At 47.7% G+C, this 11,732-nt stretch overlaps 1 protein-coding gene across 1 annotated transcript; it reads left to right on the forward strand.

Moving 5' to 3' along the window:
- Positions 1-1,559: 1,559 nt before the first annotated feature.
- On the forward strand, positions 1,560-2,507 carry LOC142002298 (olfactory receptor 52K2-like). Its single transcript, XM_074978297.1, has one exon. The coding sequence runs from the start codon at positions 1,560-1,562 to the stop codon at positions 2,505-2,507; it is 948 nt and encodes a 315-aa protein (XP_074834398.1).
- The last annotated feature ends 9,225 nt before the right edge of the window (positions 2,508-11,732 follow it).

The following is an 11,732-nucleotide window of genomic DNA, read 5'->3' on the forward strand; positions in this document are numbered from 1 at the left end:
TGCTACTTTGGCGTGTAGAAGTACCCTCACAGCGCCTATTTCGATGTGGTGCTGCGCAACGTCGAAGTTGAACATCGATGTTGCCAGCCCTGGAGGACGTGTAGACGTTATTCATCGAAATAGTCTATTTCGATGTTGCTACATCGAAATAAGCTATTTTGATGTTGGCTTCACATGTAGACGTAGCCAATATCTGCTCAAGGCCCTTTCCAATCCTAGTATTCTATGAATCTGTAGTGAGTTTATCATCTCCAGGTGCTGTCTTCTGTTTGCCATTGAACTGGATTTCTAACGACAGCTGTCTGCTTTGTTGACAGTGGATCCTTTTTTTTTTTTTTTTTTTGCTGTTAAATAAACTCTCAGGCTGTCTACACGGCTCTCCACACAGAGCCAGTGCCGGCTGAGCTATGCAAAATGAGCTTCTCAGGATAGCAAATGGTGTTCTATTTGCATACTCCCAAAGCTCATTACCATAGCACTGAGAGAGTTTGGCTATGACAGAAGAGGGAGCCAGAACTGGAGAGGCCATGTGGATGTGCCTTTACTGGCTAAACCTCCCTCTGTCAACAGTCCCTTATGACTCAAACCTTTGAGGCATAAGATACTGGTGGCAGAGCGGGGTTTAGCCAGAAGAGACAAATCCACATGGACTCTGCAGTGCCGGCACCCGCTTCTGCCAATGCTGAACTCTCGTGGGGCTATGGTAATGAGCTTTGGGAGTATGCAAATAGAACACCATTTGCAATTCTGAAAAGCTCATTTTACATAGCTCTGCCAGCAACGGAACTGGGCAGAGACCCTCAAAGACCTAGCCTCAAAGAATCAATTTCAGTCTAAACTATTCCTCCCAATCAGTTTTACTGATAATTTCCTCAGTTTGGAGAATGAACTCTTCTGAAGAATAAGCATGCGTAGATATTATGGGTGGTGAATTCTTCTCTGCTTGTTCATTTGAATGTAATTGGTTCCACACTTTTATTTTCCTCAGCTTTATCATATGCTTCCTTGTTTCCTTCTTCTCTTAACTTAAACAGCCCAGACCTTTATGTGTATCTGCATGAGGTACTATCCCCCAGTCTCACAGCCTATCTGCTATATCCTTCATAGAGACTGGGTGATCAAAACTGGCTTATTTCCAGAGCAGGTTATTCTCCATCTCATTCCTTAGGCAAACAATCATTGTTTTGTTGTGGCAAAAACTGAGAATGATGGATAACTGGTGTCACACGTGCATTTCCTACTTATTCCTCTTATTTTTCATACTATGACAAGTAGGAATTATTGACGCACAGAATACCAAATGTATGGTATTAATATTCATAGACTCAGTCTTCACATTTCACCTCCATGAATAATGAAAAAGACATTTTTCAGTGAGTGGAGAGCTACCAATCTGTTTCTTGCATGAGAACAGCCTCCATTATTGTATTTAATATCTCATATTAACATTGTCTCTCCTACCAGGTGTTTGTGATTTGCCCATCCTCCTACACCCTGGGCACATACAGGAAGTCAGCAGAAGGTACGGCTCGTGCAGAAGACACCTATTTGTCTGCTCAATGTCAGCTTACAACATAACCAAGTTCACCAATCCCTCCACCTTCATCCTGCTGGGCATTCCTGGACTGGAGGAAGCCCATGTCTGGTTCTCCATCCCCTTCTGCACCTTGTACTCCATATCCATTTTGGGGAACTCTACCATCCTGCTGATTGTCAAGAGGGAGCCAGCGCTACGCGGGCCGATGTACTATTTCCTCTGCATGCTGGCTGTCACTGACCTCATCTTGTCCACGTGCACCTTGCCCAAAATGCTGAGCATCTTTTGGTTCAATGCCAGGGAGATCAGTTTCACTGCCTGCCTCACCCAGATGTACTTCCTTCGCTGCTCCTCATTGATAGAGTCTGGGATCTTTGTGGCCATGGCTTTTGATCGTTATGTGGCAATCTGTGATCCCTTAAGACATTCCACCATCCTGACAAACCACGTGGTGGCCAAGATTGGTCTCGCTGTGGTGCTGCGTGGTGGTCTGCTTGTACTGCCTTACCCATTCCTGACAAGGCGTTGGCCATATTGCAGAACCAATATCATCTCCCATACATACTGTGAGCACATAGCTGTGGTGAAGCTGGCCTGTGCTGACACCCGCATCAGTAGTTACTATGGCCTCTTTGTGGCATTTTTTGTGCCTGGTCTGGATGTACTTTTTATCGCTGTATCCTATGCCCAGATCCTCAGGGCCATCTTCATCCTCCCGACAAAGAACGCCCGGCTCAAAACTTTTGGGACCTGTGGATCCCACCTTTCTGCCATCTTAGCCTTTTACATCCCAATTATATTTTCTTCCCTCACCTACCGTTTTGGCCACAATGTTCCCCTATGGATCCATGTTCTCATTGCCAACTTTTACCTCCTGGTGCCTCCCATGCTAAACCCCATCATCTATGGGGTGAGGAACAGGCAGTTGCAGAAGAGTCTGTTCCAATTTATTACTCATAAAGGGATCTAATGTCTTCCCCTGGATTTTGAATTTCAGACCAAGTTCCTTGCAGAGCTGACTCTCCACATGGTGTAGGGCCCCCTTCCCTAGCCTAGAAAGTCAAAGAGACATTAAACCCTTTCCTGGCATTGTTAGTCTATGTCAAGATGACAAACAGTGGAACTAATCTCAACGCAACACATTAACATACACCATTTCCACCTTTTTAACTGCTCATAACTGCGGTAGTCAGAGGGAGGGGCTCTCTCGGGTAGGCCAGGGCTCTAAAGCCCTGGTGGAAAGTGACCAGGGAGCATGCAACCGGGTGCATGTGAACAGGGTGGTTGCTAACAGGAGGGAGTTTTGAGAGGGGCTTTCCTGGGGAAGGAGGGGGCAAACTACAGCACCTTTGAGTAAGTGGCTCTCTGGAGTGTGTGGGTGCCTGGGTTTGGGGGTTCTGGGCCTGGGTTTGTCTGTTTAGTTGCAGTTTGGAGTGCTGAGCTAACCGTTCGTTTGAAAGGCCACGTGCTCAGGCTGGCCATGTGCTCAGGCTGTGTGCTGATTGGCTGAGCGGTAGTCAGAGGGAGGGGCTCTCTCAGGTAGGCCAGAGCTCTAAAGCCCTGCTGGCAAGCGACCAGGGAGCATGCGACCAGGTGCATGAGAACAGGGTGGTTGCTAACAGGAGGGAGATTTGAGAGGGGAGTTTAGAGGGGAAGCTTAGAGGGAGCTAGTTACTACTTCAGGTGTAAGAGGCAGCATCATCCCCAACTGCTGGATGGAGCTGGGGGACCCGCTGCGGCATGAGGAGCAGGGGGGTGAGATCGAGGGATGTCAGTGGTGGGCAAGTGGTTTGGGGGCGTCTGGTACGGCTGTGAGGATGGCAGCACCCAGGGAGGCTGCTTGCGGCGTGCTGGGCCAGATTGCATGGCTTCCAGGCCCGGTCCTGCACTCCCTGCATGCACGCGCCGCACCAGATCTGTGGGACTCCAGGGACAGCCTAGCCAGATGAAGAGTTGGTAGCTTTGGCTGGGAACCAGGGTGTGGCTGGGCTGCGAGATCGGTGCCTTCCTGGAGGACGTGGGGCTGTAGCAGCGTGTGGCCAGGTGCAGAGAGGCCAGGGGAAAGGGGACCTGGGGGCAACGAGAACTGATGGGGGTAGTGTGGTACAGTCGGTAGACATGGGAGTGGATGGGGAAAAAGGGGACAGGGAGGGAGGATCTGGGGGGTGATGGTAGCCCATGAGAGGCAGAGGGGTGGGGAGGAGGGTCCTGGGGAGGCGAGGTGGTCATCGTGGGGAGCTTTGGGGACATGTGGTGCCAGGGAGGTGCAAGAGGTAATGGGACCGTGCCCACGTTCTCCATGCCCCACTGCCTTGTGGGTTATCCTGGAAAGGAGCAAGGCTAAGGGAGTAAACCCTGACAGAAAATCCAGAGGGGAGTCATAAGGTGGTTCTGTGCCAACTTCTGGCATTGACCTGGCAACTCCTGCAGCTGAGCTGGTACCAGACGTGGAGGTTATCCTCTCCTTTGGACTATATAAGTAAAGCCGACAGGGGAACACTGGCGTCTGGGCAGCCCAGGGTCCCAATAATCGCCCCAGCTTGCGCCTGGAGAGGTACTCCAGCATTGCTAACAGCGTTGAACCAACACGGGGGGTAACAGATACTGTTTATAAGCTCTTGCTCGACTGGCGTAGAGAACGAGCGCCAGGGTTGCCTCCAACGGTGGGAGAGATCGTCACATCTCACTGAACAGTCATCGCCCGCCTCAAGCTGGGCAGCCCCCAGCCAATAGTGTAGTGTCCCGCCACAGTTCACCTGCCTCACTGGCTGCGTGAGGCTTAAGGTTCCCAAACCTGACAAGTGACCTGAAAGCTGAGCACCAGGGAAACCAATAAGAAAATCAGCAAGAAAAGGAAACCATCCAAGTTTTAAGCTTGCTTTCTGGAATGTGTGGACCATGCTCACAGGTCTGACTGAAGACCTTCAGGACATCAGTGACACCTGAAAGACCACTGTCATCAATGAGGAACTGAAGAGGCTCCAAGTTGACATTGCTGCTCTGCAAGAGACACGTCTCGCAGATTCGGGATCTCTAAAGGAAAAGGATTACACCTTTTTCTGGCAGGGTAAAGCCCAGGAAGAACCCAGGGAGCATGATGTTGGCTTTGCCATCAGAAACACCCTTCTACAAATGGTGGAATTAGTCATGGGTGGATCAGAAAGACTCCTTCAGGTCATACTTCAAACTCGCGCCGGTCCTGTCCACCTGATCAGTGCTTACGCCCCAACCCTGTACGCCGCAGCAGAAGTAAAAGACAGGTTTTATGACGTGCTTAGTGCTGCATAGCGCAAATACCTGCTCACGAACAACTGTACATTCTGGGTGACTTCAATGCGAGAGTTGGAGCCGATCGTGACTCGTGGCCTTCCTGCTTAGGCTGCTTCGGTGTGGGAAAAATGAATGAAAATGGTCAGCATCTTCTCGAACTTTGCACATACCACAATCTGTGCATCACAAACACATTTTTCCAAACCAAGCCACAGCACAGTGTGTCATGGAGACACCCACGCTCGAAACACTGGCATCAACTAGATGTGGTCATCGCTAGACGTGATAACCTCAAAAACGTCCTTCTGACATGCAGCTATCATAGTGCTGACTGCAATACAGACCACTCGATAGTTTGCTCCAAACTCAAGGTGATTCCCAAGAAGCTGCACCACTCTAAAGCAACTGGAAGGCCCCGCATCGATGCCAGAAAGACGGCTAACTCAGAGAGAGCTGAAAAGTTCAGGGCAACCCTCGAGGAGAATCTGCGCAGCAGCCCTGGGGGTGCCGATGTGACATCCAGATGTCAGCATCTGAGGGATACAATGTACAACACGGCCTTGTCGGTGTTTGGAAGGAGAGCTAGAAACACAAATGACTGGTTCGAAGCTAACTCCGATGAGATGATTCCAGCCATTGAAAAGAAGCGCGCTGCACTCCTGGAGTACAAACGCTCACCGAGCCAGAATACCCTGCAAGTGCTCAGAGCAGCCAGAAAAACAGTACAGCAGACGGCCAGGCGCTGTGCCAACAACTACTGGCTCGAGCTATGCAGCAGCATCCAGACCAGTGCTGACTTTGGTAACCTCAGGGGAATGTACGAGAGCATCAAGAAGGCATTAGGACCCACCCAGAACAAGATGGTACCTCTGAAATCCAAATCTGGTGAAGTCATCACTGACAAAGCCAAACAGATGGAACACTGGGTCGAGCACTACTCCGAGCTGTACTCATGCAAGAACATTGTGGTCAACTCAGCCCTCGATGCCGTCGAACTCCTACCAGTAATGGATGAACTGGACCAGGAACCAGCTGTGGATGAACTAAAAAAAGCCATTGATAACATTGAAGTAGGAAAGGCCCCGGGCCAGGATGGTACCACCAGAGGTAATCAAGTGTGCCACAGACACTCTCCTGGAACCCCTACATGAGCTACTGTGCCTGTGCTGAAGAGAGGGAGAGGTTCCACAGGACATGCCCAACGCTAACATCATAACCTTGTATAAGAACAGAGGAAACAGAAGCGACTGCAACAATTACTGTGGAATCTCCCTCCTAAGCATCACTGGTAAACTGTTCGCTCGCGTCATCTTCGGCAGACTCCAGAAGATTGCTGAGAGGAAGTATCCTGAATCACAGTGTGGATTCCGCTCAGAGAGTTCTACCGTCGACATGGTCTTCTCTCTGAGGCAGCTGCAGGAGAAATGCAGGGAGCAGAGGAAGCCGCTCTATATTGCCTTCATGGACCTAACCAAGGCCTTCGACTTGGTCAGCAGGGATGGACTGTTCAAACTGCTCCACAAGATAGGATGTCTGCCACAGTTACTCAAGATGATCCAGTCTTTCCATGAAGACATAAGAGGAACCGTCCAATACGATGGCACATTATCAGATGCTTTCAGCATCAGGAGCAGCGTCAAACAACGATGCATCCTTGCTCCGACATTGTTCGGGATCTTCTTCGCACTCCTCCTTAAACACACCTTTGGACCTTCAACAGAGGGCATCTTTTTGCACACAAGATCTGACGGGAAACTGTTTAACCTTGCAAGGCTGAAAGCTAAATCTAAGTTGCGGGAAGTCCTCATCAGAGATATGCTGTTCGCAGATGACGCTGCTGTCGTGTCACACACAGAAGACCAGCTTCAGAAGCTGCTGGATCGGTTCTCCAAAGCATGCAAGGACTTTGGGCTCTCCATCAGCCTAAAGAAGACAAATGTACTTGCTCAGGACGTAGCTGTTTCTCCATCAATCAGCATTGACAACTATATGTTAGATGTCGTCCACGAGTTCGTTTACCTCAGGTCCACCCATCACTAACATCCTGTCGTTGGACACTGAGCTAAATAGGAGGATCAGAAAAGCTGCCACAACTCTGTCCAGACTCAGCAAGAGAGTGTGGAATAACAACAAGCTGTACACTCACACCAAAATGCAAGTCTACAGAGCCTGCATCCTCAGCACCCTCCTTTATGGCAGCGAGACTTGGATCCTGTGTGCGCGCCAGGAAAAGAGGCTGAACATCTTCCACTTGCGCTGCCTCAGGCGCATCCTTGGAATATCATGGAAGGACTGAGTGACCAAAAATACCGTCCTTGAGCAAGCTGGAATCCCAACTATGCACACCCTCCTCAGGCAGCGGCAGCTCTGCTGGCTTGGCCACGTCCACAGGATGAATGATGGAAGGATCCCAAAAGACATCCTGTATGGCGAGCTAGTCTCTGGCAAAAGACCTCCCGGACGCCCCCAGCTGCACTACAAAGATGTTTGCAAGACAGACCTCAGGGAAGTAGACATCAAGCCAGACAGCTGGGAGGAGCTGGCAGACGATTGCAGCAGATGGAGGCAGAAACTATACAAGGGCCTTCAGAAGGGTGAGTTGAGGATCAGACAGCTAGCAAAGGAGAAGTGAGCCCACAGAAAGCACAGCAAGGACCTGCCAGACACCCATTACATATGCAACAGATGCAGCAAGGACTGTCACTCTCGTGTGGGTCTTCACAGTCACAGCCGACACTGCAATTGAGGATGCCAAAAGGAACTATGAAGGGCACGTTCCATAGTCTACGTAGACTGAAGGATGCTACTACTACTACTAACTGTTCATAAGTGGCACACTGAGACACCACTCCTGCCTGCCTCTTCCCGAAGGATCCATCCTTCCTCTCTCCTTTTCTCCCATGCTCATCAAGCCCTAGATCCTCCCCAACACCTCCATCAGCTACAGGGGCAATGGGTCAGATTTTGGTTGAGGGCAACTATAGCTGTGGTTAGAGGGGCTATCTAGACATTTGAAATGTCTAGCTTTTAGGCAAAGTACTTAGGAATTAGATAAAAATTCACTAGTTTTTCTATTAAAATAAATGAATATTAAACCCACTCAGCTCTATTACTAGCATGTTCTGACTTCCTGTGGCAAGTCACTTTGGACTTTTCTACACATGCCACTGTTCCAAAAGTGGCATGCCAACGAACAGCCTGGAAAATGCTAATGAGGCATGGAGGTAAATTTCCAGCACCTCATTAGCATATGGTCACATGATTCGGAGTCTGAAAGATGTTATTCCAGACTCCAAAAGAGCATGGAGAAGCGCAGCCCCCACGGGATCTCCCGGAAGGAAATCCTCCTTCCAGAAGCCCTGTCTTCCTGAGCTTCTTCCAGGCACCAAATCATGCAACCTAATGCTGATGAGGGGCTCAAAATTTACATCTGTGTCTCATTAGCATTTTCCAGGCTGCTCATTAGCATGCTGCTTTCGGAACAAGTGGCATGTGCAGAAATGGCCTTTGGGTATGTTTACACTACAGAGTTTTTCCAGAATAGTTTATTCTGGAATTATTATTCCAAAATAAACTATTCCAGAATAATGCATCCAAACTACAGAAAAGCCCCAAAATAGGCAAAACTTATTCTGAAATCGTGTGTCCACACACATTAGAGCCTATTTTGGATTAGAACCCATGGAATCATTGTTTCCGTGGCTCTAGTCGGAAACACTATGTCTAGACAGCTGCGTTATTTTGGAACAAACTATTCCAGAAGAGTTTATTTTGAAATAGCCCTTATTCCTTGTCTACACAGCCCCACTCTGAAATGTTTATTTTGGAATAGCTGCTATTCCTCCTAGAATGAGACTTACTAAATTCAAAATAAGAAATCAGCTATTTCAAAATTATTTCAAAAGAGTGGTTGCATTGTATAGAAGCTCACAAAATTATTTTGGAAGAGCAGCCATTATTCCTAAATAACTTTGCTGTGTAAACACGTCCCTTAGGGCCACTGTGGTAGGTGTGAAATGGTAATGTATAGTCTTACTTTGGTATTTATTGTGCAGAAAGAGAGTGGGCTAGAGCAGTGTTAGCCGATGGTCTGGTAAAGGTGTCACGTATGCCTCACTTCATCCAAGTCTTTAACTGCTAGGACAGACAGTCCCTTCACAGACGGCAGCAAGGGTATCTGACAGATGCCCCAGGAGTCTGTCCCATGGAGACGACACGACTCAATGCTCAGCTCTTTACACTTTAACAAAGACCACGCTCATACAGCCAAAACCAGCTGGGGTTCTTTGCTTGTGTTAGGTTTAGCACAGTAACTGGAGGAGTCAGTTAAAAGCTTAAATGGTTACTATTTATTAAAAGGCAGAAATAAGAATCTTAGTGGTTGCAAGGTTATTGCTCTACTTCTTGATTACAAGTGACTTAAAACATAACAACAGTGTCTTAGCTTACAGAGCTATTATTGAATGTGCACAAAATACATTGCAGGTATAATTCTCACCCCTGCGTCATCCGACTTCAGCATACCCTTGTCTGTCACTCAATCCCTCAGGAAGAAGAGTAAGAGGAGGGCATCCCCTGGGACCTCAGGAGGCAAAGACCTTCCTGATGGGCAGGTTTAAGTAATTGGAGCTCAGTTAGAATGGGCTGCCGGACCCTTCTTTTTACCCTTTGGGTCACGTATGCTCTTCCTTATCTAAAGATGCCAATTGTACTGGTTCGCCTTTGTGATGCCAGTTCTTACAAGGGAGTTGCAAACTTAATTTACACTTGTAAGACAGAGACAACTAAATCATTAAAACAGGACATTATTTTCGTATGGGTGTGAGATTCCTCTCCTGGGACGATGTGCAAGCATATCAATTATCAGTACCAGCCAAGGCAGCCTGAGTTCCTAGTTACCAGCTGGCCTGCTTGCCCTCATTATCTTGTTTCTTCCATTGTCCAGGGTCGTGATGAGGTAGCACATTTGTGCTCTGAGTCATCAAAGACTGTGCTTGAGATTAGCACATCTGTGCTCCCAGGCATAAAAGACTGTGTGCCGAGGAATCCAAGGTGGGGGGAGTTGTCTGGCTACAACAGGGGCATAAATATATTTGGGATGCATAAAAGAACCTCAGAATGGCCATACTGGGTAAGATCTATGATCTATTTAGGACTCAGTACCCTATCTTGCAAGGCTTCATCTATGCTAGTATAATAGAACAGTAGAATTGGAAGGGACCTCAAGTGGACATCAAATCCAGTTCCCTGCCCTATTTGCAGGACCAAGCACCATCTAAACCACCCCCGAAAGGTGTCTATCTAACCTGCTCTTAAATATCTCCAGTGATGGAGATTCCATAACCTTCCTAGGTAATTTATTCCAGTTTTTAATCACCCTGACACTTAGGAAGTTTTCTTCTGATGTCTAATCTCAAGCTCCCTTGCTGCAGTTTAAACCCATTGCTCTTTGTCCTATCAAGAGACAAAGGAGAATAATTTTTCTCCAACCTCCTTGTAACCTTCTTTGAGGTACTTTCAATTTGTCCTTATTAAATAAACTTCATCCTGTTTGCCTCAGACCCTTTCTCCAGTTTGTTCAGATCGCTACATCTACACGTGCCCCAAACTTCGAAATGGCCATGCAAATGGCCATTTCGAAGTTTACTAATGAAGCGCTGAAATGCATATTCAGCGCTTCATTAGCATGCGGGCGGCAGAGACGCTTCGAAATTGACGCGCGTTGCCGCCGCGCGGCGCGTCCAGACATGGCTCCTTTTCGAAAGGGTCCCGCCTACTTCGAAGTTCCCTTATTCCCATGAGCTCACGGGAATAAGGGGACTTCGAAGTAGGTGGCGTGCTTTCGAAAAGGAGCCCCGTCTGGACGCGCCACGCGGCGGCAAGGCTCGTCAATTTCGAAGCGCCGCTGCCGCCCGCATGATAATGAAGCGCTGAATATGCATTTCAGCGCTTCATTAGTAAACTTCGAAATGGCCATTTGCATGGCCATTTCGAAGTTTGGGGCACGTGTAGACACAGCCTATATCTGCTCTCTGAGAATGTTCTTCCAGCCAGTTATGCATCCACCTTATAATGCCCCCATTTAAGTTGTACTTGCTTCGTGTACTGATAAGATCGTGCAAGACTGTGTCAAATGTCTTACTAAAGTCCAGGTTAACCACTTCCACTGCTTCTCCCTTATCTGCAAAGCTTGTTATCCTGTCAAAAAAAGCTATCAGATGGGTCTGGCATGATTTGTCCTTTACTAATTCACGTTGATTGTTACCTAACACTTTATTTTCTTCCAGGTGTTTGCAGATGAATCCCTTAAGTATTTGCTCCATTATCTTTCCCAGCACAGAAGATAAACTGAGTGGCCTGTAGTTTCCTGGGTCGTTCTTTTTTCCCTGTTTATAGCTGGGCACTATATGTGCCTTTTTCCAGTCTTCTGGAATCTCTTCTGACTTCCAGGACTTTTGAAGGAGGATAACTAAAGGCTCAGAGACCTCCTCTACCAGCTCCTTAAATATTCTAGGATACATTTCATTAGGCCCTGATGACTTGCAGACATCAATATTTTTCTAAGTTATTTTTAACTTGTTCTTTATGTATTTTAGTCTCTAAACCTACCCCTTTCCCATTAGCACACATTCTCTGCTGAAAAAGCTTCTCTCGGAAGAGCATGTCCACACTCAAAAAAGTGGATTGGAAAAATTGATCCGCTCTTTTGTAAGAGAGCAGACACACAGCTCCCATTCATTTGAAAGAACAGGCCAATGATCGAAAAATCCAGTGCCATTAGGACAGCTGTTTTGAGAAAATGGCTCCTCTATACACTTTTGCTCTGTCTACACTACCCCGCTTCTTTGAAGAGGGCATGGTAAACAGACAGATCAGGGAATAATAACGAGGTGCTGTGATGAATATGCAGCACCTCCTTAGGCTA

The sequence above is a fragment of the Carettochelys insculpta genome, chromosome 1 (assembly GCF_033958435.1).
Source record: "Carettochelys insculpta isolate YL-2023 chromosome 1, ASM3395843v1, whole genome shotgun sequence".
In the NCBI taxonomy this organism is placed as follows: domain Eukaryota; kingdom Metazoa; phylum Chordata; order Testudines; family Carettochelyidae; genus Carettochelys; species Carettochelys insculpta.

Coding starts and splice junctions, on each gene's coding strand:
- LOC142002298 (XM_074978297.1), top strand. CDS start 1,560: ATGTCAGCTTACAACATAACCAAGTTCACCAATCCCTCCACCTTCATC.